This window comes from Terrapene carolina, unplaced genomic scaffold, assembly GCF_002925995.2.
Source record: "Terrapene carolina triunguis isolate 2854851 unplaced genomic scaffold, T_m_triunguis-2.0 Scaffold62, whole genome shotgun sequence".
Taxonomy (NCBI): Eukaryota; Metazoa; Chordata; order Testudines; family Emydidae; genus Terrapene; species Terrapene triunguis.
The window spans coordinates 50156140-50182326 of NW_020664413.1; the positions used below are offsets into that span (position 1 = coordinate 50156140).

General features: G+C 40.2%; 1 protein-coding gene across 1 annotated transcript in view; it reads left to right on the forward strand.

Moving 5' to 3' along the window:
- The window catches only part of MYO1B (myosin IB), a 194932-nt gene that overhangs the window by 140468 nt on the left and 28277 nt on the right, over nt 1-26187 (forward strand). Inside the window, exons 13-22 of the mRNA XM_026647749.2 lie at nt 6370-6474; nt 9122-9184; nt 10974-11174; nt 13787-14013; nt 14940-15140; nt 16591-16684; nt 17305-17454; nt 19886-19954; nt 24974-25060; nt 25345-25431. Of these exons, the coding sequence (XP_026503534.1) occupies nt 6370-6474; nt 9122-9184; nt 10974-11174; nt 13787-14013; nt 14940-15140; nt 16591-16684; nt 17305-17454; nt 19886-19954; nt 24974-25060; nt 25345-25431 (1284 nt within the window). The remainder of the gene's footprint in view (nt 1-6369; nt 6475-9121; nt 9185-10973; nt 11175-13786; nt 14014-14939; nt 15141-16590; nt 16685-17304; nt 17455-19885; nt 19955-24973; nt 25061-25344; nt 25432-26187) is intronic.

Consider the following 26187-nt stretch of genomic DNA (forward strand, 5'->3'; position numbering starts at 1 on the left):
GGCCCTGCTTCTGGCAACATTCCCACCTTCCTAGCACCTATATTCTGTAGTTCCTCCTTTACAAATCAAGTCTCACTTGCACATCTGTTAAAATCTCCATCCTTCTAGCATGACCTCATATCTGGATATAGGTTAAATCTTCAGGCCTACTGCTTGGTTCATCACATCATTCCTTTCAGTGAACCAAGCATCTAGGCTTTCCTTTATGGTCTCCCTTCCCAGCTCTTTTTCCTCTGCAATTTTTGGCAGTAGCCTACGCAGGTTGCCAGAGCTGCCCTGGATCCTCCACCTACCTTGGGGCGGGGGGACGCTTTCTTATGTTTAAGTTGGGGCAGAGGAGCTGTGGTGCAGATAAAAGGAATTACACATTTTGGGGAGTGCGTGAGACCAGAAGTCAGTTACCTGCTACTTTAAAAAAAAAAAAAAATTAACTAATATGTTAATTTTAAAGGAGCCAGTTCTGTTGCTTTGGATACAAACTGGGACAATTCTGAACGTTGTTTTTTTTGTAAAGAGTTCAACTTTCCTATAAGGTAGTCTTGTTTGTGTAGTATTGTGTTATATTTGTTAAAACAAACAAACAAAAAACTTTTTGAAATTTAACAGTCTGTGGAGTGAGTGTGGGGAGATCTTCTAAGGCACAAATGTGGGTTAGGCATCCAACTCTCATTGACTTTCAGTGGGAGTTAGGCAGCTAACTGTCCTTGGTTCCTTTGAAAAATTTCTCTTGTAGTGTACCTCAAAAATAGACACACATTGCCTATGAGAGGGAAAATGTGAGAGTATAAAATAATTTCATAGAAGAATATCCCCTCTTTTTAGAATCTTTAGCAACTCCTTTAATTAAGGCTATGGCTACACTGGCGTTTTACAGCGCTGCAACTTTCTTGCTCAGGGGTGTGAAATAACACACCCCTGAGCGCAGCAAGTTACAGCGCTGTAAAGCGCCAGTGTAAACAGTGCCCCAGCTGTGGAGGTGGAGTACCTGCAGCGCTGGGAGAGCTCTCTCCCAGCGCTGGCGTGCGACCACACTAGCACTTCAAAGCGCTGCTGTGGGAGCGCTCCGGCAGCAGCGCTTTGAAATTTCGAGTGTAGCCACGGCCTAAGAAAGTAGTCTGTATTGTCTTCAACAGGAGTACAAAGCTTGTCTTGTTTCGCCCTTCTGCTGTTGCTTCTAGCTTAACCCTATCTTCATAGTGTTGGTAGAAATCATATGTGCAGTTATTTTTACATCTACATTTTCATGGTGAGTTGCCATGGTATACCTGAGATACTCCTGCAAATCCTATCTAAACCTATAAATGTCTTTCCTGCTTTTACTATTCTGACAACCATTTTCAGTTTAGCCATTCCAAGGCATTTCTACCTGAGGCCACTCTATGAACTTTGCTTCAATTAACTCTTTTTGGTAAAAATCTCATTCTTTTGTGTCTTGTCTGTGGTATCTACTCAAGCCAATATCCTTTTAGGTCAGGAATATCCATCTGTATTATTTCTGATAATTTTATGTGTTGCATGGCTAGAACTTAACATAAAATAAATCAAACTATTAAACAGAAACAACTTTTCTTTAGACTGAAACCCTTATTCATGACCCTGAAGGACTTGGATTCAGGATTAGACATGTGTTGTACTCACTATTGTTAGCAGTTAATTTTGCTTAATATTCTAAAGCAGAGGTCGGCAACCTTTCAGAAGTGGTGTGCTGAGTCTTCATTTATTCACTCTAATTTAAGGTTTCACGTGCCAGTAATACATTTTAACGTTTTTAGAAGGTCTCTTTCTATAAGTCTATAATATATAACTAAACTATTGTTGTATGTAAAGTAAATAAGGTTTTTACAATGTTTAAGAAGCTTCATTTAAAATTAAATTAAAATGCAGAGCCCCCCGGACCGGTGGACAGGACCCGGGCAGTGTGAGTGCCACTGAAAATCAGCTCGCGTGCCATAGGTTGCCTACTCCTGTTCTAAAGCAAAGGGAATGGACCATGAAGAGGTAGCACACTGACATGGGTGTAAGAAAAATAGTTGCCTAATTTACCCACAGGCAGCATGTTTCTGCATCAGAGAGCAGACGTTAGCCCCATAGCTCTTATATTCCAAGAATTTACTGTATAAAGATGTCACCATTTGACAGACTTTGATGCCCAATAATTTGACACTTAGTAAACAAAGAAAAATGTGTGTGATCAAGAGATTAAGAGTGAGTGTGTGAAACCAGGCATGGATTTGGTCATGTTGAATCAGTACAGAATCACAGGACTAGTCTGACTACATTTTTAGGTTGCCATTCACTGTCACAACTGATTAAAGATTGAGAGAATGAGCTGTTGGTTGTTGACCATCTGCATCTATAGATTTGGATGTATGTTCGTATCTATCTCAGGTGACGTTTCATTTGCTAGCATCTTTCATTTGACTTGAGAGACTGAGAGTGTTCTTTACCCCGGTGAAGGTCTGCAGTGGCTTCCTGGGTGCAGCTAGTATAGTATAGCTGTAAAATGCAATGATTAAATAGACGTTTCCAGCATTAAAAGAGCAGACTACATCATGGAAAAGAAGCATTACTGGTAAAGCTTGGGAAGTGCAAGGCTTCTGATCATTGAGATTTTTTTTTTACAATATTTGAAATTCAACAGCTTTTATAGAGAAACTTTGAATCTAAAGACATTGTTCCTTTCCCCCTTATTTGTGATCCCTAATCATCGTTAAAGCATTTACTGTCTCTAGAGCTAAATGTTCAGAAAAAGCAACAAATATTGTATGATCCTAGGAAGTATATTTTAAGCCCACTTTCCCTAGTGGAGTTTGGTGGGCCACAGTCTTTAGCTTGATGGTAATCAGTAGTTAAGAAAAAACAACAATAAAAAAAAAAAAACCAACCAACCAAAGCCTCAGTGAGAAGCATTATAAAATATACAGTATCATGTTTATTTCACGGCTACATGATTGGCCAATAGGATTCTAAGTATATCTAAATTGGGAAAATATGTGTTATTCAAGGACTTTTGTTGTATTACTGAATTATATAAATATACTATAGACTGATACATTGATAAGTTAATGTGATAGCTTGATAGTAGCTGTTTTTCAGTTAAGTATTTGCCTGTAGTTCAGGGCCGCCGGGGGACTGGGGGGGGCGCAAGTGGGGCAATTTGCCCCGGGCCCCACAGGGGCCCCCACGAGAGTTTTTCGGGGCCCCTGGAGCGGGGTCCTTCACTTGCTCCAGGGGCCCCGGAAAACTCTCGCGGGGCCCAGGCCCCCGGAGCTTCTTCCGCTCCAGGTCTTCGGCGGCGGGGGGTCCGTCTGCCCTGGGACCCGCCGCCGAAGACCCCAGGCCCCCTGAATCCTCTGGGCGGCCCTGCTGTAGTTGGGTTTTTTTGGGTAGAATTTCAGACAGCTGTGAAAAGAAATGTAAGTCTTTCCTAAGTATAACTTAGTTTAACTTAAAAAAAAAAAAAAAAACCTTGATGTATGTCTGTAGTTGCAGTTATCCTGTATTAATAGTCACTTGTGGAAGTTCAAGTACACTGTCTCTTGTATCCTTTATTGTAATTAAATTTTGGCCATTGACTCAGTCGTACGTGCAAATGCCAATAATAATAAAGATGTCCTGCTTAAATTGATTGCTATAGTGACAAATTCCAGTATATTGATGGTTTTAAATAGAATTTAATTTTCTATTTTAGGTGATTTGTGAAGGAAAGAAATATTTAGATTTTGGGTTTTGCTTTTCTTTAACAAACCATCAATATGCTGGATTTTTAAAAAAGCAAATCTAAAAACTGTCTCAATGTGTGAATAATAATAAACATTTTATATATGTAACATACACACACTTTTAGTCTGTAGAATTTAGTACTAATCACTATTCCGTATGGAGATGCTTATATTGAGGATTACGGAATACAGTTTGTAAACTTAAAGTCCTATCTTTGTCCTTGTAAAAGGACGAAAATAATCCCTAAGGAAGAACATTTTTTTGGTGGTGCATAGGGTTACCGGACTTCAGGATATGGTCTGTATCTCACCACTGTTTTGGCAAAGGAGATATGTCAGTTTGACTCTGTTCTCCTCAAAGGCATCACTCTTGATATATTTAGTTTATCTACATATGTCAAACTTTTACCCATTCTTCCTTGAATGTGTTGTAGCTCCTTCCCCTGTAACAAGGTTTATCTATTAATAGTCATAGAGTCCTATATGTGACTGTGCAAGTCAAATGCTGTTCACTGACCAGAAAGAAGTGCAACATGGGAGAACTCCTGTTTTGGGTCACATTGCCAAGTAACTAAAATAACTATGCATGCATCTCTACATAGGTAACATTTAACATTCATACTGCATTTTACATCTTCAGTGTGATGTACAAACATGGATCTGTATCAAGCTATGGATATGTAAACTAAAAGATGCCACTGTACTACTGTGTTTATATCTGTCAGCACTCATTCGGTGTAGCTTTGTATACTGTAGTGCTACGGAAATTGTATAAGGACTGATTGCAGTTTATGTAATTTGTCTTTTTGCAACAGATTGCAGTAAGTATGACTTGTTTGCAGTGCAGTTTTGATGCATGCTACATTTTGAACCTTCTCTTCTAGAGCTATGAAAAATTTCCAAACCCTGATCTGTAATTAAGCTTTGAGGGACGGTCAGGATCTGAAGGGGCTGCAGAAAAAATTTGGGTATGTCTACACAGCAACTAGACACCCCTGGGTGGCCTGTGCCAGCCGACTCGAACTCGCAGGGCTCAGCCTGTAGGGCTGTTTCATTGTTGTGTAAATTTCCGGGCTCGGGCTGGAGTCCAGGCTGTGGGACCCTGTGAGGTAGGTGGGAGGGTCCCAGAGTTAGCCCAAGCCGGGAAGTCTACACAGCAATAAAACAGCCCCACAGCCCGAGCCCTGCAAGCTGGAATTGGCCAGCTGCAAGTGTCTAGTTGCTATGTAGACATAGCCTTAGAGATCAGCTTTGATTTTGCTTTAGCTTAAACCCAAGTTGATATGGGTAACTATGCTACTTCAGCTTTTCCTAATGTGCTTGCTTGTGTTCTTAATCATGGTTTTAGTATTTTAGCAGCTAGTTGATTAAACCGATGTTTAAAAAATTGCAAGTTTTTTTTTATTATCAAGAAATTTGTCAGTGTAACTTCAGCTTCATAGGTATTGTGCAGCAGATTTGTGATGGGTATAACTTCATGGTTTAGTTTGTTACGCAAATATCAGTCCTCCAGAATAACCAAAGACATAGCCATATTAGCTAGTAAAAAAGTAACATGTTGGAATGTCTTTAATTAAGAATTAATTTAGTAAGAACTAAAACTACTTTTACATAACTGTAAGTAAAATCGCTCTAATAGATATGCATATTCAAAGTGTTAATGAGTTATGAACACTTACTAAGGAGAAAATAGAGCCTAGAATGTTTCTTTTTGTTAATAAACACATTTTAAGCATGTATCAGAAAATATGTAACTGGACACTGGTTGCCTTGATTTAAGATAATTGAAATAAAGATATTAGCTAAATCCTGGCCCCTTGGAATTCAATGGCAGTTATACCAATGACTTCAATGGGGCTGCAATTTCATCTATAGTATTTAGGAACTTGTCCCAATGATAATGCATTTCAGACTCTGTGAAGCTATTTTGGAAGTGTACTGTGGTGATATCCAAAATATGACATTCCGTAGTTTGATATGCACCACAGTGCCTCTGAGTGGCCACACGCCCTGCTAGTCAGAATCCATAGGGAAATGTAATATTTCATTTACTATGGATCTTATAACAATACTGATAATACACTTGTTTTACTTTTATATCTGCGCTCTCAAGCAATACTGGTTAATCAGTGAATGCAAAGGCATATCAATTTAAAAAAAAACATGATGTTAGAGAGTAGACTGACATCTATATTTTGCTGTGCAGGGTAAAGGGGTTTCATGGTTTTGTTTCAGAGCCTGGAGAAACTTCCCTTTAGGTGCTCCCAATGTATCACATGCTAGGAGTGGGTTGTTCAGGGGGAAGTCTTCTCTACATGGTCTCTTTGCTCTGGCATCATGGGAAATTGCCACATTATATTATAATAGCCCCATATTAACACCCCACCATGAGGAAACACCATAAATCAAACTTGTAGTTTGCAGTCCCTCATAGTGGAGAAAATCACATGAGAAGATTTGACCCTAAATTTTGAAATTGTTATCCATTTTTAACAATGTATATATGGAAATGCCACCTTTAAAACCAGAAAGAGTAGCCAGTAAAGCTGCTTGTAGACTAAAGGCCTTTGCTGTAACTTACTCCAACTGAATTCCACAGCACGATACATGCAACAAATGAACAGAAATGTGTTGATTTGTTTTACAGGACAACAGCTTTGAGCAGTTCATTATTAACTATTGTAATGAGAAACTGCAGCAAATCTTCATTGAACTCACCCTAAAAGAAGAGCAGGAGGAATACATACGAGAGGTAATGTTCAGATTCATTTATTTGTATGATCACTTCTTACCCACTTGCCAATATACACCTTTTCTGGGCACAGTACCCAGCGTTCTCTTTCTGAACCTGAGCCTGCCATGGAGAGTAGCTCTGTTTGTTGCCACATGCTGTCAGAGTTCCCAGGGTAACTGCACCTCTGATCCCCGCTATAGGTCTCAAACCTCTGTTACCTTTCTCAGGGCAGAGTCCCATGACACATTCCCTTCTAGACTGGGGATTTAGGCTATGGTTCACTGTGATCACCTTAGCAGATCTGATGGTAGTTCAGCACCTGCGGCCCTGTCCTCTGAGAAATGACAGGGTTATACAGTGACCAACCACCCTTCATAAAGCGAAGTATTATTTATTCAGAGCAAAGGTGTTACAGAGAAAAATATACCTTAAAAACAATAAACAGCTTATATGCGGATCTGGCTTACCAAGTGTCGTCCATCTTCCATGTGGAGACCCTGGTGCAGGTTCAGAGAACTTCATGTCCTCTCACAGGGCCTGTCCCTCTCGTCACAGTCTCATGATAGTTCTGTGTGTATATCTCTCTCCGTCTGACACAGGACTCCTTCATCCCCCAGTGTCAGGCTGGTCACTTGATACAATTTTCAGTCCTTTGACTGGCCTCTTGAACCAGTCTATGCAATTTTCCCAGGAAACTCTTTAGCTCCCTCATAGAGCTAAAATACAAAAGAAAATATACTTTTATTTCACAGTATGATCTTGTCGGGTGTAAAATAGACTGAACTTTCAAATAGATGCATTATTAGTGACAGATGAGTGATAGTTCTAAGGTCAGTAAGGTAGATGAAATGGGAGAAGTGTGGTGGAAGTAATTACATATAGATTTCTCCAAGGGTATGTCTAAACCAGTGGCTCTCCATCAGGGGTCTGGGGACCCCTGGGGGACTGCAGACTGCAAGCAGCTTTCATGGAGTCCATCAAAATAAAGCAGAGAACAGGGCCGGCATTAGACTTGCTGGGTCCCAGGGCAGAAAGCTGAAGCCCGAGTCCCATCACCTGGGGTTGAAGCCGAAGCCCAAGCAACTTAGCTTCATGGGGCCCCCTGTGGCGTGGGGCCACAAGCAATTGCTCTGCTTGCTACCCCGTGACACTGGCCCTTCCTTTTTATCTGCTGGATACACAGAGAAACGGTAGTTGTGGCACAGGTGGATAGTGGAGTTTTTATAGCATGTTGGGGGGGCCTCGGAAAGAAAAATGTTGAGAAACCCCATGTCTAAACAACAACAACAAAACCATCCCATGACAGTGAGTCTCAGAGCCTGCCAACTGATTTGGCCTTGCGCTGCGGGGCTAAAAATAGTCTAGACATTCAGGGTTCGGTTGGAGCCTGGGCTCTGAGACCCTTCCCTCTTGTGAGATTGCAGAGCCTGGGCTCCAACCTGAGCCCAAACATCTACACTGCTATTTTTAGCCCTGCAGTACAAGCCTTGTGATTCCGAGTCAGTTGACCTAGGCTCTGAGACTTGCTGCTGCGGGTCTTTGTTTGCTCTGTAGACATGCCCTTAGTTTTCTGCAGTGAGTTCTTACAATGAGCCATACGTGCTGTTTTAAGAATAAACTGTGAATATGACTTTTGGAGCCTAAATTAGTATGCTTTGGTGGTGTACAGTGGCTGGGCCTAAAGTTACAAAGTTTTTATTGATTCTAGCAATATTCCCCACTACTATATATATAGGCCATAGGAAATATCTTTCAAAACTGTAGAAACTTGTGTGCTGTCTGTATTCAGATTGAATGGCACTATTGTGTTGTGTAAATATTTTTGAAAATTGGATAGACTTTCTTCCTGCCTTATAATCACGAAGGCAATGTGGAGCTTTGGCAAACCTTTTTTTTTTGCATTGATTGGTCAAGCACTTGAAAAGATAATTACTGTAATTTACTTCATGAATTAAATTTCAACCACTCTGAAGAAACTAAAATATTAGATGTTACTCTAGAATACAAATTAAGTATGGAATTGAAATGCTTGTATTTTTACTTTATAAATTTGGCTATATCCCTCCGAGTCTGAAACTCTCGTGGTTTTTTCTGTCATTCATTGTCATCTGGTGTAGGGCTATTATTCCATACTTGGAAGTTCTATAGTTGATTTTAATATGTTAATTTTTTTCAAATATCTGAATAACAGCCAGACTCAGTGGGTTTTTCAGATGATCTCATCTAAATTTAAGCTTTTTTTTTTTTTTTTGCTCCTGAACAAAAATTAAGAACAGAAAAATCTTGGTCTTAGATTCTTGTACTGAAATTATGACTTATTTCCTTATAAACATTGTAAGTGTACACAAAGCATTACTGACCCAAGGCCTTGCAGTATAAAATTTTGGCTTGTTTCCAATTAAGTGCATGGGAAATTGACACAGATTGAAGAAGGGAATGGAAAGCAAGTCTGGAAACCATTCAAGGGCATTCATTTTGGCCAAATAATGTTAGTGGTAGATTGCATTTTTTAAATAAAATGTTAGGATCCAAAAATCTACATATATAGGGCTGACTTTTAAAAGGGTATTTTAATAAATAGGAATGCAATAAAAACATGCCAATAGAGAGAACTCCTGCAGTTATTTCTCTCAGTTCATATATTATATGCTTTTTGTTTTTATAGGATATTGAATGGACTCATATTGAATATTTCAACAATGCCATAATTTGTGACCTGATAGAAAATGTAAGTTGCAAGTGCTACTTTCAAAGATTTTGCCTTTGTGAATTCTTCTTCTAAAATTTGAATTAAAATTTGAAAATTAAGATGTATAAAATAGAAATATCGTAACTGAATTGAATTAAAATTAGTTTGTAATGAGAGCTTTTTAGCGTATTGATTTCAGAAACAAGTGACCCTCTGACTTTGTATTAAATCACAGTTCACTTATTTTATTATGCTAAAGCTCTAAGGTATTTCAAAAGTGTGGAATGGACAAAGATAGAGTTTATATGTCATTGCATTTTCTCTTATAGATCTGCTGCACTTAATGTATTCTTGTTATCTCACTAATATCAGTTTATTTCACATAATCAGTGTTTTGATGCAGTGCTGTTTTTATTAGAAGACATCATGAGCAACTGCCAGTCATGCTGTAAATAACGTGGTTTTTTTTAATGGTAACCAGGCAACTCAGTTATTGAGTTATTGTATGCTTCTGATACTTGTACTTAATCACAGTAGTTCATGTTGATTTAACACATATTCTGTTTCACGTCATGCTAGTTCCTTAACAACAATGCAAACTGAACCATTGTTTAACCAATAGTACAAAATGCATGCTAGTTTTGCCCATAAATTGATTACCTTACCTCCTTTTGAGTGGAAGGCTATAGATTAGCTCTTATATAAACAAAATAGGAGAAAAAATGAAGTTTAGGTTAAAAGTTAAAAGCACAAGTCAGAAGACTCAAATCTCAAGAATGTGCATTCAGAAACCAAATGTGTGTTGGGGAGAAGGGGTGAGGAAAATGGAACCTAGGCAGATTTTGAGTTGCTGTGAAGAAGGGCCCATTTTCTAGGTCGCACACTTTAAATGTTAATTAAGATACTGTGAATGGTTAGTGCATCATCTTCAAAAGCTCATAAGTGTGAATGTGGAGATTGTATATTTTAGTCAAGTGGAATAAGTCACTATACTGGCAGTAGGGGGGGCTGGCTGGGGTTCTATCCCTAGATCTGTTGCTGACCTGTTATGTGACTTTGAACTCCATACTCCATCTGTAAAATCGGGAGATACCTTTCTTTATGAAGTGCTTTGAACACTATATAGCAGCTTGTTAGTATTATCAATTAATTAAAAAACACTTTCAAACTGAGGGGTGTTCATAGTTGGCTTTTATAGGCCCTGCTCTATCAGAGACAGCAGAGTTTTACTGCTCATGCTGAGGGTGAATTTAGATGTAAGAGCTGAATTAGTTCACAATGAAGAATTAGATCTTAAATTTGAACTTGAGAAAATGTCATTTTGGAAAAAAAAATCCATATGCAAAACCTTTTTTTTTCTTTGAGAGGAAACCTGTTTTTTTCCCATTTGCTCAGGTGTCTTGAAAATGGTTCAGCAAGTTTTCTTCACAGTTTCAAAATAAAATTCATGTTTGAGCTGAGATCGAGCTCGCAAACTGTGTGTCCAAAAAGAAGAATTTTGAGAAAGTTACAAATGGCTAAAAAGAGGGGTTCAGAATGGAATGGCTTCTTTGCTCTTAATTAAAAAGCATCTGTAATGTGAAGGGTGGAAATTTGGAAGGCTAATTGCAAAGTTCTGACTTGTTAAATTAATGGGTCTGAACAGCAGCAGAAAATGCACTAATATGGCTGATCTTTACTTCTGACTTCTGCATTTCTATGTATATTTTGATTAAGTAAAGTTCAATCTTAGTTACTGTTTGTATAAGGTAGCACAATTTTATTTATCTCCATACAAAAATAGAAACAATGCATTAAGGAAAGAAGGAAATTTGTTTTTAAACTACAGAATCAAACTGGAATTCTGGCTATGCTAGATGAAGAATGTCTGAGGCCAGGCACCGTTACTGACGACACCTTTTTAGAGAAACTGAACCAAGTCTGTGCAACTCATCAGCACTTTGAGAGTAGGATGAGCAAGTGTTCACGTTTCCTGAATGATACATCACTGCCTCACAGTTGCTTCAGAATTCAGCATTATGCTGGCAAGGTACTGTACTGAAAGAACATCCCCATGGCTTGATCTGTGTTTTTTGCATGTGAGGCCAAACTGCATGTGCTCCAGGTTTGGGAAGTGAAACAATGATGTGTCCTTTTAAATACTAAATGAGGATACAGTGAAGGAATGATGTGGAAGCTTGGAGTTGCCTCAGTCAAATGCAGAATATAAAATAAAATTACTTCTATATTCTTGAATTTTCCTATTAATAAACTAGTGACAAGTTAATTATTTGACAGTGTATTTTAATTTTTGAGGATTCATCCTGCATTCATTGAGGTCAATGGCAAAACTCTTGTTGACTTAGGCCTGGTCTACACTGGGGGCGGGATCAATCTAAGTTACTCAACTTCAGCTATGTGAATAACGTAGCTGAAGTCGACGTACTTAGATCTACTTACCGCGGTGTCTTCACTGTGGTAGGTCGGCTGCTGACGCTCCCCCGTTGACTCCGCCTGCGCCTCTCACCCTGGTGGAGTACCGAAATCGACGGGAGAGTGCTCGGCGGGTGATTTATCATGTCTAGACGTGATAAATCAACCCCTGCTGGATTGATTGCTGCCCGTCGATCCAGCCGGTAATGTAGACAAGCCCTCAATCACTGAAAGTGTATAGGTCGTGAAACCAAAAATGTCCTGTTTAGAGATGCAAACATTAACACCCATTTGAAGGTGAAGTATTGTCTTGAAAATGGGTTTGCTATCACTGAAATGGCTAATACTCTGAGAAAGTGGAGTTCTTATAAATTTGAGGGAAGCTGACTTTATTTTGAAATCTTGTGTGTTTAGACAGATGGAAGATAAAGCGCTACAGAGGGCTTGGAAATGTATTTTGCTTTTACTAAGATAAACAGCATGAATAAATATAGGCCTCACAGTTTGAAGTTTTTGATATTTTCTTTGCATATAACTTTTTTAAAAAAAATAAGAAATCATGATCATTACGTTAGCTAAGATAAGACAATCAGTGACAGTAGGCCACTGATCTGAACCTGAAAAATCGTTCATTTCAGTGCATGAGTGAAGGTTTGGACAGGTTTAAAAAAAAATTCACCCATCATTGGTTAGAACAATGTATTGATCCTTTTTAACATTATTTTAACTTCTCACCAGTTTATGTATCACAAACTTGACATCACAGTTCTATATCTTAGCCTGTGGCAGTAAAGTTGCTGGGAGCAGGGTTTCCCTGGACTGGCGTAATAGTTAGCCTAATGACATTTATATTTTGTGTTTGGTGGTTATATTTTGTATTGAATTTTAATCTGCCCTGGACTACTATTTAAGGCGGTTTTATTTGTTTTTTAATTTGATTGTCAAAATTAAAATAAACTGATTGAAGATAATTCTTGACACTCAGACTGGGATTAGGGCAGATAATCTGTCTGTACTAGCAGCCAATGAGTCCTCATTTGTTCTGACATTTACCAACTGAGCAGAACATTCAGTCGGTACGTACTATTTTGGCATTGTTTTTCCATGCCCGGTTGAAGACAGTTTGATCTGGGCACACTGATTAACAAAAGTTGGTGACTTTTTTACCTCAAAATATAATCATTTAAGTTATTGTGTATGTTTTTCAGTAGTAATGCCTGCCAATATTTTCCATATCAGTTACATTCAGAATTGCATTTTGTAAAGGAAAATGAAATGTTTCCAGTCACTTGATCCACTGTAAAATATGGTGACGACATTAATATTCATTACTATTTAGTTTTATTAAATGTACTATAGACATAAAAAATAAATGAAATCATGAAACTGAAGGCATCTGTATTATCAAAGAGATCACGTGCCAAGACATTCAAGACTAAAAAAAGAAGGTAACCCAAAAAACTAGAGTATCTCCTATGGAGAGCTGGGTAAAGCTCTGCTGGAGGTCTCCTGTGTCTGCAGTTGCAGCTCACATCTTCCTGTCCATGCATGTCATCAGGCTGTTTTCCATGTAAGAATTATTTTTAAAATGTCAGCCCCCTGGGGAGTATACAGCTAGCCAGTACATATCAACTGAGATGTAGGAATTTTCTTGTGTAATTTTTAATATTACTTTGTAACTGGCTGTTTTACTTAAGTAAACTTATATAAATGTGGTTGGGGTTGGTTGGCTATTTTGGAAAGGTTTTTTTGGTGTAGTGATTTAAAACAGTAGGAAATAATCACTGCATTTTTCCAAAGGGAGAAATTATTAATTTGGCTGGAGTGGGAGACTTCGTTGTGTGTTAGTTGGGCGAGGAGGCATATCAATTTCCCAGGCTATCACTAAAGAGTATTATTTTCTGTTAAATATTTTGACTAATGTTGGCTGAAAATTTACTATCTTTTTTTTTAAATAAAAAAAAAAGAAATCTTTATGGAAAATGTCCACATTGTTCAAAACATTTTAGGCTTTTGTTAAAAAGTCAAAAACCTCTAACAAAGTTGTGTGTTTGTTTTATAAACATTCAAAAAAATGTTGAGAGAAATTTCAGTGAAAATATTTTGGGGTTGGTTTTTTGGAAAATATCATATGGGTGTGGGGAGAGGAGGGACTTCCTGACCAGCTCTAATTTTGACCTATATTATATCCCAAAATATCAGTCAATGAGATTCTTCTATGTTGTTTAGGTTATGTACCAGGTAGAAGGATTTGTTGACAAGAATAATGATCTACTCTACCGTGACCTCTCCCAGGCTATGTGGAAGGCCAACCACTCCCTCATTAAAGCATTATTCCCAGAAGGTAACCCTGCCAAGATTAACCTAAAGAGACCCCCAACAGCAGGTTCACAATTCAAGGCTTCTGTAGCTACTCTGATGAAGAACTTGCAGACAAAAAATCCAAACTATATTAGGTAAGTTATTCTTTGATAGCTTTTAAAAAATGATAATGGATATGTCTGCCTTTAACCAAATGTGATCGCAAAAAACCAGAGAGTAGTTCAAGAGATAATGAAACCTCTCTCTTGTAGCTCATTGATGTAAATTCAGTCCAGGTGAGCAGTGACTGAAAATTCTTACTCTCTCCTGCTTGTTCAATTGTCTATATGAAATGAGTTGGTGGTTTTAGTGCACTTCCCCAAATCCTCCACGAGAGCTGGCTTAACAGGACTCTTGGCATTCTTGGCGAGTTCATTGGATGAATTGGCCAAGAAATGCAACTGCTCTCTTACTCTTGTAGAGTCAAGGGTGAGCACATTGGTAGGGGCAGTGTGAGGAAGCTTGCATTGGTGCTGCCCATGCCACATAATTGTTTGTGGATAAATAGGACTTCATTCTAACATCTTCCACAAGCAGGCCATTAAACAAAAGAGTGTAAAAGGAAAAAAAAATAGAGAAACTGAATAAAATTATGGTCCTAATTTAGCAAAGTGCATAAGCACATGCTTAGGTTTTAAGAACTCAAATAGTGCTATTGACTTCAGTGGGGCTATTTATGTGTTTAAACTTCGTTACATGCTTAAGTGTTTTGCTGGGTCATAGCCTATCTGCATATCTCACTGGCTTGTAATTGTATATGCATTGAATTTGGTATGTCAGCAATTCATGTGTACATAGTTAATATTTTAGAATGGCAAGTTTTGTTTCATTGTAGGTTTTTAGGAAATGAAATTTGAAGATGGGGTGCTATTCGTATCCGATGCACTTACCTAAATTAAACATGAACTAATATCTGATCGTGCATGGCTTGTAAAATTTAAATTATAACATAATAGCTTTACATGTACAATACAATAAACAAGTATTCCTACAAAATGCAGAATATTGTTTCAATTTCCAGATGCATCAAGCCCAATGACAAAAAAGCTGCACATATCTTCAATGAAGCTCTAGTGTGTCACCAGGTCCGGTACCTAGGTCTCCTAGAGAATGTCCGGGTTAGAAGGGCAGGCTACGCATTCAGACAGCCTTATGAGCTTTGTCTAGAAAGGTACAAGATGCTTTGTAAGCAGACCTGGCCCCACTGGAGAGGACCTGCTAGGTAAGAAAAACATTGGTATTCATATTCCTTCATAGCTCAGTGAATAAAATAATTGCTTTCCACATATATTCAAATTTTTAAATACATCAGGAATTCTAAAATAAGGTTAAATATTATCCCAGTGTGACTTGATTCTTTCTCACTATTTCTGTTTCAAACTCTCATTCTTCTTTGAGTGTTTGCTCATGTCGATTCCATTCTAGGTGTGTGTGTGTGTGTGTGTGTGTGTGCGCGCTCACGTGCACAGTCGTCAGAGATTTTTGCCTTAGCGGTATCCGTAGGGTTGGCTGTGGTGCCCCCTTGAATGCCGTGCTCATGCGTCGGTATATCAGGCGCCACTGGCCCTACACTCTCTCAGTTCCTTCTTACCGCCCATGGTGGTTAGTTGGAGTGCCTTTCCTGGCATAGCAAGGGCCAGCAGTTTTGTCTCTTCTGACTTCGAGCCTTAGGGCCTTGTAAATAGTTGTTTATAGTAGTTAGTTGTTAAGTGTAGTTAGAAGTTAGAGTCCCATTGGGGACTTCGTTCCAGGTGGGGCATGCCCCGGTCTCCAGGGTTTAAGCTCTGCGCAGACTGTAATGCACCTATGCCTGTAAATGACCCCCACAGCAGCTGCATCAAGTGCTTGGGGGAATCACATGTGAAGGACAAGTGTCGTATTTGTAGAACGGTGCCCAAAAAGAAAACTAAGAAGCATGGCTTCCCAGCCCCGGGCAAGAAAGGCCATGGGGTTTCGGGCAAAGGATCCAGTTCAGGCCGCCTGGCCACTCTGGAGCCACGCGGACGTGCCTTCCCAGTCAGCGCCCTTAGCCCCTTAAAGGACCCACCACCGACTCCTGGGAGCAGTAGGGGACCCAAACTTGTGGCGACACTTGACGCCTTCCCAAGTTCCCTCAGCGCTGAGAGAGCAGAGGTCACCGCCAGCACCATGTGTGCCACAGCAAGTGGCAAAGGCTCCCTACGAGGGCAAGCTAGCTACAAAGACCCCCCCAGAAGGCAGTGGAGCACCACCGATCCTCTGAGCCCTGTAGGGTAAACTGTTTACAGGTGCAGGTGTAGTATTTGACTGAAACACTTCAATCAGTGCTATCTAAACCCCTGTATTATATTTCGAAATTCATGTGAGATCCTGACTCATTTTCTTTTCAATGTAAAATCATTATTGCTGTCAAAACTAGGCCATTGCTGGCACTGTTTAATGGTAATTGTTCCCTTTGTACACAAATTGCTCCATACCCTTGCAAAATATGATTCTTGTGTCTATAGTTTAATAAAAAACATATGAGTAAAGGAGTTACATTTCCATTCTTCTCATGTCAAACACTAAGGATTTAAAACATCCTTAACATGCTGCCTATTAATTTGTATGCGTGTGTAAACTCTAAGTAGTCTGTATGTTTTGGTCTGAAGAGTTTTAAATATAGCTCGAAAAGCTCATTTTTTCTCTCTTAGGGCTGGTGTAGAGGTACTGTTCAATGAATTGGAAATCCCCAAGGAAGAATATTCCTTTGGCAGATCAAAGATATTCATCCGCAACCCAAGAACGGTGTGTGAACAAAACTTTTCCACTATAGAATCAAAGACGGTGCTTTTGAGGGGGACATGAGGTGTTGCAGACCTGGCACAAAATAAATAAAATTGAACCAGGTTGCTGAGCGGTGCACTTTAAACTCTGTCTTTCCAAAGTTGCTGCTCCCTGATTATGATAGTGCCCACTTTTTTCAGACTGCTTTAAGCACTAATCAAAGAGCAGCTTGCATGATGATTACCCATCAGTAATGCTGAAGAATTTGCTGGATGACTAGTGGAGATTTCTCCAAACACAATATTCTGGTACTAGAGTGATAAACGTTGTATAGCTTGCAGGCTTATAAGAAGGCATTCAAAATAAATCTAAGTGAGGCTGGGAGGGAATTAAAAGCCTATGAAGGTAATTGTCATCAACAGTCCAATATCTAATGTAGTCTTCATCCACTGAATAACCTCAGGATGTAAGGCATACATTAATCAATACCACATTTATGTGGCCATGTACAGATATCATGAGCCAGCCAAAGATTTCTCAAGAGGTGAAGCGTGGGACTCATGGAATTGATCCCTTTTTGTCATACTAGTTACGCTTTTGCATTTTTCTGTCTTCTATTTATTTTTATTTTTTTAACTCAGCTTTTCAAATTAGAAGACCTGAGAAAGCAACGTCTAGAGGACTTGGCCACACTCATTCAGAAAATGTACAGAGGCTGGAAATGTCGGACACATTTCCTTTTAATGAAAAGGAGCCAGATTGTGATTGCTTCCTGGTGCAGAAGATATGCAGTAAGATGCAAATTTTATTAAACAAGGGTTTCTTATTAGTACTTAATGATTCTTTTTCTTTATCAGCTTTGATGAAAGTGATGCAAGTATCCAATTTTATGTCTGTATTTGGCACCAAAAATATCCACCAAGTAAACTGAGTTAAATAGGCTCATGATGAAGTACATGATCTGTGTGAAAAGGATTGCCAAGGTATCCTGGTTAGTTCAACCATTTGGAGACAGGCTTTCTCAACACTAATGGTGGGACCACTCTATAGTTCAACAGACTCAAGCATTGGGCAAAACTTTGTAGCATATACCAACAGGCAACCAATGCGTACAAAAGTTTAGTAATGTGTATGTTTACTGTATGTGAAATTCTATCATTGTAAGGTGCATTTTGTCTTTTGCCATATTTGAAGCCTTTAAATTTGAGGTACAAGAATGCTTGGGAGAGTCCCAATGATTTATCTTATTAGGTACAGCTCATAAAGACCAGTGTTTAAATGGTTCTTACTAGTATAGTTCTAAGACCATTTCAAATTTTGTTGTAGACAGGATCTTCCACATCATTGTGAACTGAACTTAAGGGATGTATAGTTTTCAATCTTTTTTCCAGTTAGTAAGAGAAGTTTTTAATTTCCTTTTGTAAAGAAATATACATTATCAAGACTTATGAAAGTCCAAGAGAAGGTTTGATGAAATAGCACATCACACTGAAACAGAGCTACCCTTAAATAAATGTTATGATATTGTCAAATTAGTGTATCCCAGATGATGCACAGTTTTTGATAATCTTCTACGTGGCCTTGAAAGCCTTTAGTATTCAGTTCGATTGAACATGGAGGTCAGTCAAAGATTAAGTTGTCTTGGAAAATTAGAAAATATGTGGCTATTTATATCTCAAAATAATTCATTTACTGTCTTGTTACAACTGTAAAAATTCATTTCCAATACACACTTGTCTAGTTTAATTCACTCCCTTTTCTTCAGCCAACATTAGGATTGGATTGCATTACAGCTATGTATCTACATTACTGAGTATACCAGTAGAGCTTTAACAGTTTAAAAATAGAGTTGTCAAAGATGTAATTTGCAGGCCTGTTGATATAAGAAAATAAGAACAAATGAAAAACCAACATTTGACCTGACCAAATCTGTATGAACATTAGGAAGAATATTTCCGAACCTGTAGAGCTCTATTGGTTTACTGGAAACGTAGAGCAGTCATTTTGTTAGAATGCAGTCATTTGGCTCCTTGAAGTGCCCCAAAAATTACCTGGGGGCAAATCCTGCCCCTCTTTTTGAATATAAAGAGCACTCTTGCATCAGAACTAATGTGATTTGAGGCACAAAGAGGGTCGGGGTTTGGGAGGCTGCATAAGGGGTGTGCATCCCCTGCCTGAGTAAAGCTCAGGGTCTGGCGAGGGGATCAGCTGCTTCACAGAACCGAACCTGCCCATCACAAAGTGTTGTCTGTGAGAGGATTGTGGGGAGGAGGTTGAAGAAGCTACAGTAGTGGCCATGGAATGGCTCCTTAGCTTTGTAGCGTGTGAGGGAGGGCTTCTAACATCTAGACATCTGGATTAGCAATTGAAAAGGGCTAAACTAGAGCCTGAATTTTAAGATTACCCTCAACGGTGCTGTAAAACAGAATGTTAGATTATCTTGAAACTTCCATTAGAAATATCCATCTTAAAGGAACAATGCAAGATTCATTTCCTCTTACCCACACCCGCCCCTCAGCATAGCTGACCAGCACAGTTTTTTCGGACTGGGTGCTGAGCTGAGTATTTGGCCCTTCATGTTGCATTGCAGAACCTTCAGCCTGTTGCTGATAGGGTATTAGATTAACCAGCAGCTTACTAGAAAAATAAGGATCTTATTGATCTTAAGAGGAAAATGTTCAACTGCTAAGGAAATTGTCAAGAGGGTGTACATCAAACTGACTTAGGTGGATAGCATTCCAGTCCGGCATCAGCAAACTATCTTTTTTAAACTATTATCAGTACTGATACTATAAGAGAGCAATGGGTGTGAAGAACAACAGAAGCCTTATGATTGTCAATGGCAAGCTCAGCTGACAAACTGGAGCAAAGCGTTTGTGACAATCTGAGCTATTTTGTTGGTGGGAAAGACGACAAAACAGTGGCTGTTCGTATTTAATTCACATAACTTTCCTCTGTTGGCCAGGAAGTTAGTCTTTCTTTGTGTATAAAGTGGCCTTGTCTGTGTACTCTGCTGTCTGTGCGTTTGTTTCCTCTTGAGTTAGATGTGAAATCCACACCCTCATTTGTGTTCAGAAATTAACCCACTCTTCTCCATTAGTTTTTTGATTAAATTGCAATATGAATATATTTATTAGATGTTACCAAAGAATGTTTTGATGTAAAGCAGTTTTAAAACCATGACTTTCTCTGCTGAACGGTATTTATTGATTTTTAATACAGCAACAAAAGAAGTATCAGAGGATAAAGAGTTCGGCCATTGTAGTACAGTCTTACATCAGAGGATGGAAGGTGAGTTTGATATTACTGAGCAGCGACTGCCTTGGGTTCTGCTAGCCTAGGCTAATAAAATCTGAGGATGTTGGGCTCAGTTGAGGAGAGATGAGTGGTAAGTAGCAGATTCACTCTCCGATTTAGAGACTTTCAAATCCATAGACAAAACTGAACACAGTTTTATAAAGTTTATGGGTCAGCCAGGTCCTGGGTCAGATTGTCCTGAATGCAGTCGTCTGTGCCTGCTGGGGATATGGGAATGCTCTTGATACAGAATACTTGGCCCTTGGAGAGAGTGTGTCCCATTACCCCACCCTATCTTTACCCCCAACTTGTTGTGGCATTGCCTCTCTTCAAAGAATCCTATCCAGTGCTCTTGAAGGAAGAATTGTCACCATGACACAGACTATAAGGAGCAAGGTGGTAAAAAGAGATAAAAATGAGATTGCCTTAGTGCTCAGACAGAGACTGGAGGATATCTAAAATCTTACACCTAAAACCTAGTTTCAGGAAAGAGGCGAGCCCACCTTTTATCTTGTGAGGAAAAAATCTTGGCATCTTAGTATTGTTATATCCTTCACAAAGTAAACTCTTCGTGTGCTACAAGGGTAGTCCCAACAGTTGTAGGACAGGTGCCAGTTTATGCTATTGCATGTCCTAAAAGAATTGAGAACATGAAATTATTATTTGTGCAAACTCAGATTAATAGTGGTTTGGCGACTCCCTCTTCCCTGGCCCCAATCTCTAAGAGGGCTGAACACAAGTACTTTGTGCCAACCAAAGGGCTTGAGTACTTATACTCCCGCCCTGCCCCCAATTCCCTTGTGAGATGGTTAACCACAAAGACAGGCAAGGGCATCCTGGGAGAGGCAAGGGCACCCCCAAAAATAAAGACTCAAGGAGGTTGGATCTCTTTGGGTGTAAGTTTTATTCGTCTTCTAGCCTTCAGCTAAGAGTGGCCAACCACCAGGCCCTCCTTGGCCAATATGACTTCAATATATGGCAAGCCAAGGCGAAGTTCAAAGGGTCGCTCTCCGAGGCTTCCAAGGAGTTCTGAGCGATCCTTAATGAGAGCACAACCATGGTCAGGACAGCCCTCCAGGCAGCGTCAGACAACCCCCTTCACTCCATCGAGTTGCTGTCAGATGCCTCAGACCTCGGCTGGGGTGTGCATCTCGGCGAACTCCAGACACAGGGGATGTGGTCCCCAGAGGAGGCGAAGTTGCACATAAACGTCAAAGAGCTCCGAGCAGTCCAGCTGGCGTGCAGCGTTTTCCTGCCCCACCTGTCGGGCAAGGTGGTACGAGTCCTGATGGACAACACAGTCTCAATGTTCTGCATAAACAGGCAAGGGGAAGCGCGCTCGTCGACTCTGTCAAGAGGTACTCCGTCTTTGGGACTTATGCACTTTAAGCCACAAAATCCACCTGGAAGCTTGTCACCTTCCCGGCGTCAAGAATACGCTGGCGGACCAGCTTAGCAGGGACTTCTCCTCTTACCACGAGTGGTTGCTCCATCCAGAGGTAGCCTGCATTATCTTCCAAAGGTGGGGAATTCCCCAAGCGGACCTGTTTGCCACCAGACAGAACAGGAAATTCCACCGGTTCTGTTTTTGGAAAGGGCTGAGCAAAGGCTTCCTTTCCGATGCCTTTCTCCTGTCGTGGTTAGGGATCCCGAGGTATGCGTTCTGTCCAATTCCACTCAGCAGCAGGGTCCTGGCAAAGATCAAGAGAGACAGAGCGCAGGTTGTTGTGATCGTCCCGGCGTGACCTTGCCCGCACTGGTTTAGCATGCTCATGAACCTGGCAGCGGCCCTTCCTTGGCCCCTGCCCAACCGACAGGGCCTGCTGTCAGAGGACCACGGTCGGCTCCTACACTCCAACCTCAAGTCTCTCCACCTCTTGGCATGGATGCTATGTGGCTGGAGCAGACCTGTTCAGAAGGAGTCCAACAGGTCCTCCTGGGAAGTAGGAAGCCCTCAACCAGACTGACTTACCTGGCCAAGTGGACGAGGTTTTCCCGCTGGGCATCTGAGTGTGGCATCTCTCCCTCGCATTCTTCTGTACAGGCTGTTCTGCTCCATTTGAGGAACCAGAGCCTGGCACACACTTCCATTAGAGTGCATCTTGCGGCCATCTCTGGTTTTCACCTGCTGATCCAAGGACAGATAATGGTTTCCCATTACATGATGGTCAGATTCTTGAGAGGGCTTGAGAGACTCTTCCCATGGGTACAGGCTCCTGTCCCCCAGTGTGATCTTAACTTGGTCTTTTGTAGGCTCACCTCTGGGGTTGAAGCATCACTCAGGTTTGACCCCACCCTCCTGACTGGACCAAATGCATGTGAGTGGAATTCTGACCCGGCTCCTGGTGTTGCAGTCACACTCACTCAAATTTGGCCTATTTGGACTCCTGTCATCGTGATGCTGGGACTCCAGAGGTGGCAGGGCCAGGAGCAGGGAGGTGGGCCCAGCCAGCCTCGTGGGACAGGAGCCACAGGAGCTGCCACACGACCCTTTGAAACATTCTGGTGATCCAGTTTTGGGTCCTAACCCACGGGTTGAGAAGCCCTAGTTTAGAACATAAATGTGCTAAAGCTGATCAGAAAAGCTATTTGATCTATAACTAAAAGGTCCATAACCTCTGAGTTACTGAAGTCCTCAAATCATGGTTTAAAGACTTCAAGGTTACAGAGAATCCACCATTTACTGTAGTTCAAACCAGCAAGTGACCCATGCCCCACTCAGCAGAAGAAGGAGAAAAAACCCAGGGTCTGACTTGAAGGAAAATTCCTTACTGACCCCAAATATGGTAATCAATTAGACCCTGAGCATTTGGGCAAGACCCACCAGCCAGACACCTAAGAAAAAATTCTCTGCAGTAACTCAAAGTCCTCCCATTTGGTGTCCCATCTTCAGCCATTAGAGATATTTGCTAGTAGCAGTTGTGGATGGCTTTGTCTACAATGGCATATATCTTATCATACCATCCCCTCCATAAACTTATCAAGCTGAGTCTTGAAACAAGTTAGGATTTTTCCCGCACTACTCACCATGGAAGGCTGTTCCAGAACTTTACTCCTCTGATGGTTAGAAACTTTCATCTAATTTTAAGCCTATACTTATTGATGGCCAATTTATATCCATTTGTTCTTGTGCCAACATTGGCCATTAAATAACTCTAGTCCCTCCCTGGTGTTTATCCTTATGATGTATTTATAAAGAAGAGTGTATGAAGAACTGAAAGATTTTACTCAAATGAAGAATTTTACAAACCTGATGTAAAACTAGGGGGGGTCTCAAGCTCATTCAGAGAAGAGGGCTTTGTTAGTTATGATATAGGAAATAGATTTAGGGCTTCATATGCCTCTCTGTCCACAGTGGATCTCTTACTCATGAGTGGGAGGGTTTTCAGAGATCCAGGAGAGAATACAGCTTTTCTGTAGCAACTGTATTATTTATTCAATACCTTCATTGTCCCATTCAGTATTACTCATTGAGAAAATCTGCTCCTCTTTAGGCCACTGCTATTTCTTCCCTTGGTTTCTCTTCTGTTCACATTTTTGTTTTTCTGATTCTGTACCTCTTATCTGTCTTTGCACGTCTCCTCTATTCTTCTTGCAGCAACTCCCAGTATTCTCCCTCAAGGTTTTTGTCCCACCTCCTTTCCTATTCCATCCACTTTAACTACTACTCTGTTGATCATTTTAAATTGACGCTGAACTGTCATTATCTGGCTTTAGAACTGACACTCATTTGTAATTGACTTATGGGAGCTCACACCTGTAAGTCATTTTTGAGGTTGTCTATGGGCTCAGGTAGGCATGACATCGATTCATACTCAATTCACATGTAGAAGGTTATCTTTTCAACCACGAGGGCTCAAAACTTGCTTTTTTAAACTGAAAGCTGAGATGAAAGTTATTTCATAACTTTCCCCTGTGAGGATCAGAGTGGGAAAGAGGGAGTTTAGAATTTTTTTTGTCCTGATTATCTATTTAATGACTACTAACATCCTGCCAAGCTACTGATAGAGTTGTCTGTTGGAGGAACAGTATTCTTACCTAGACTCTTAAGTATCTCTTCATGGCAGTTAGCTTGAGTTACCTACATTTGATTTAATCTTCAAGTTAGCCTAGCTCGACTGGGAGTGGCCACACTGCCAAATAACCCCCGAGTAGCACAGAACGATTTGATGAGCCATAAAACAGTAGCTGTCCCCCAATGCTTTGCTAGCTTCAGCATCATCGGCATTTGGGTTTCAACTTTCCTTACCTCCCCTTCGCCCCATGAGATAGCTAGGTTGCATTTAAAGGACCACTTAACAAGAACCAGAGAGATTTTTTTTTTTTTTTTGTCTGTGAATGGGAGCTGGGATAGGGGAAACACTTGAATTATAGCTTGAACTGACACTGGAATGAAGACCATCCCTAAGTGCCAGCAGCCTCTGAGGGCAGACCAAAACAATGACATTTGTGATTAGTATTTGTGTTATGCTAGTGCTTAGAGATGCTAACCAAGGCTGGGGCAATATTGTGCTAACCACTGCACAGACACAGAGCGAGAGACTGCCTTGAAGAGGAGGCAGGTTGAGCTTTTTAAGTGTCAAAATGATTCAGGAGTACATATCCCATTGAAACTCAGTGAGAGTTGTGTTCCTAAATCAATCAGGCTCTTCTGAAAATCCCACCCACAATCGAAACTGATGAGATAGATGAAGGGTGGAAGTGAAATATTATCCCGATTGTACAGAGGGAAATTGAGGCACAGAGACATCAGCGACCTGTCCCAAGTCACATGAGAAGTCTGTGGCAGAGCCAGAAATTGAACCAAGAGTCCCAGTCCAAGTTCCATCCTCTCAGATCTGCGCGTTATTCTGCTTGTCCATCTGCAACATTCGAGGTTGTGTTGGGGTTTTTGTTTTGTTTTCCTCCCTCTCAGATTTGAACTAGAAAGACACAATAGGGTGTAAATCATTTTGAAATTAAGCTGGGGTTAGAAGTAAGAGTATTCCTTTTTTTTCTTTTGATTGATCACAGGCTCGAAAACTTCTTCGAGAACTTAAGCATCAGAAGCGCTGTAAGGAAGCAGCCACAACCATTGCAGCTTATTGGCATGGTACCCAGGTAAGAAAATGCCAGCAAACATTCAGTGTTTCAAAGCCAGTGTTTGGAGCTAAGTTCCCCCAGAAAAGACAGAGAGAAATGTTTTGAATGGCTTAAACTACTTAACTTCCATTTCTCTTTGCTGCACACATTTTAACAGTTGCAATCTGGAAAACCAGGACATGCTTTTATATTTATGGTTTTGTAGTGACTGGTTTCTTTCTTTCTCTCTCTCTCCATTGGGACCTGCAGTAACCTTTTCTGCCCTAAACTTTTTCTATAACCCATTTTCAAATACACCACAGGCGCGAAGGGAACTGAGACGACTGAAGGAGGAGGCTAGAAATAAACATGCTATTGCTGTTATTTGGGCTTACTGGCTTGGATATAAGGTACTTCATGCACTCGTTCCATGATTCTTTCATTACCCAACAACACCCAACTTTAATCAGTAGTAAATAGTGAGGATTAATAACTAATACAAGTGACCTAGTAGATACTAAAGCATGATCCTTGATTTTTCCCATTTCTATTTATGCCACACTTAATAAACCTGACAGCATCCTAAATGTTTGCCTTGTATATTAGGAAATTCTAAGCATGCCCAGCCAAATAGTACTGATTGCTTACTAACAAGTCATTAGACTAGATTAAAAATGATTAGAGTGCAGTACGGTCAAGTTAGAAAATGCATTTGAACTAAATGTAAATGTCCCAAGCATGTGTTTTTCTGTTAAGTGCTTGCAGTGATACACATCTAGATTTCTTTTAATTGGATTGTGTATTCTGTGACCTAAATTAAACAGGCTCCTTTTCAATTCAAAATAGTACATTTTAAAAATGTAAACATCTTCTATTTATAATTTGTACAAAATCTGAAATCAGTTTTGATTGTTTCTTTGGTTGTGTAAGAGAAGTCCAATATTGCAAATTAAGTACAATATTATGACCCAAATTTGAGAAAATGTTAGTATGCAGTTCTCAATTTATGGCCCTAGAAAAATCCCAGGAATTCCAGCATCAGCTGTTTGTTTTCAAAAGCGAAGTCCCACTGAAAGATTCTCGCTAATCCCAGGCTGCAGCTTTGGGTTATGTGAACATTTGAAATGTTGTGCACTAGGGAATAACGTTGAAACGATTGTTTTAAT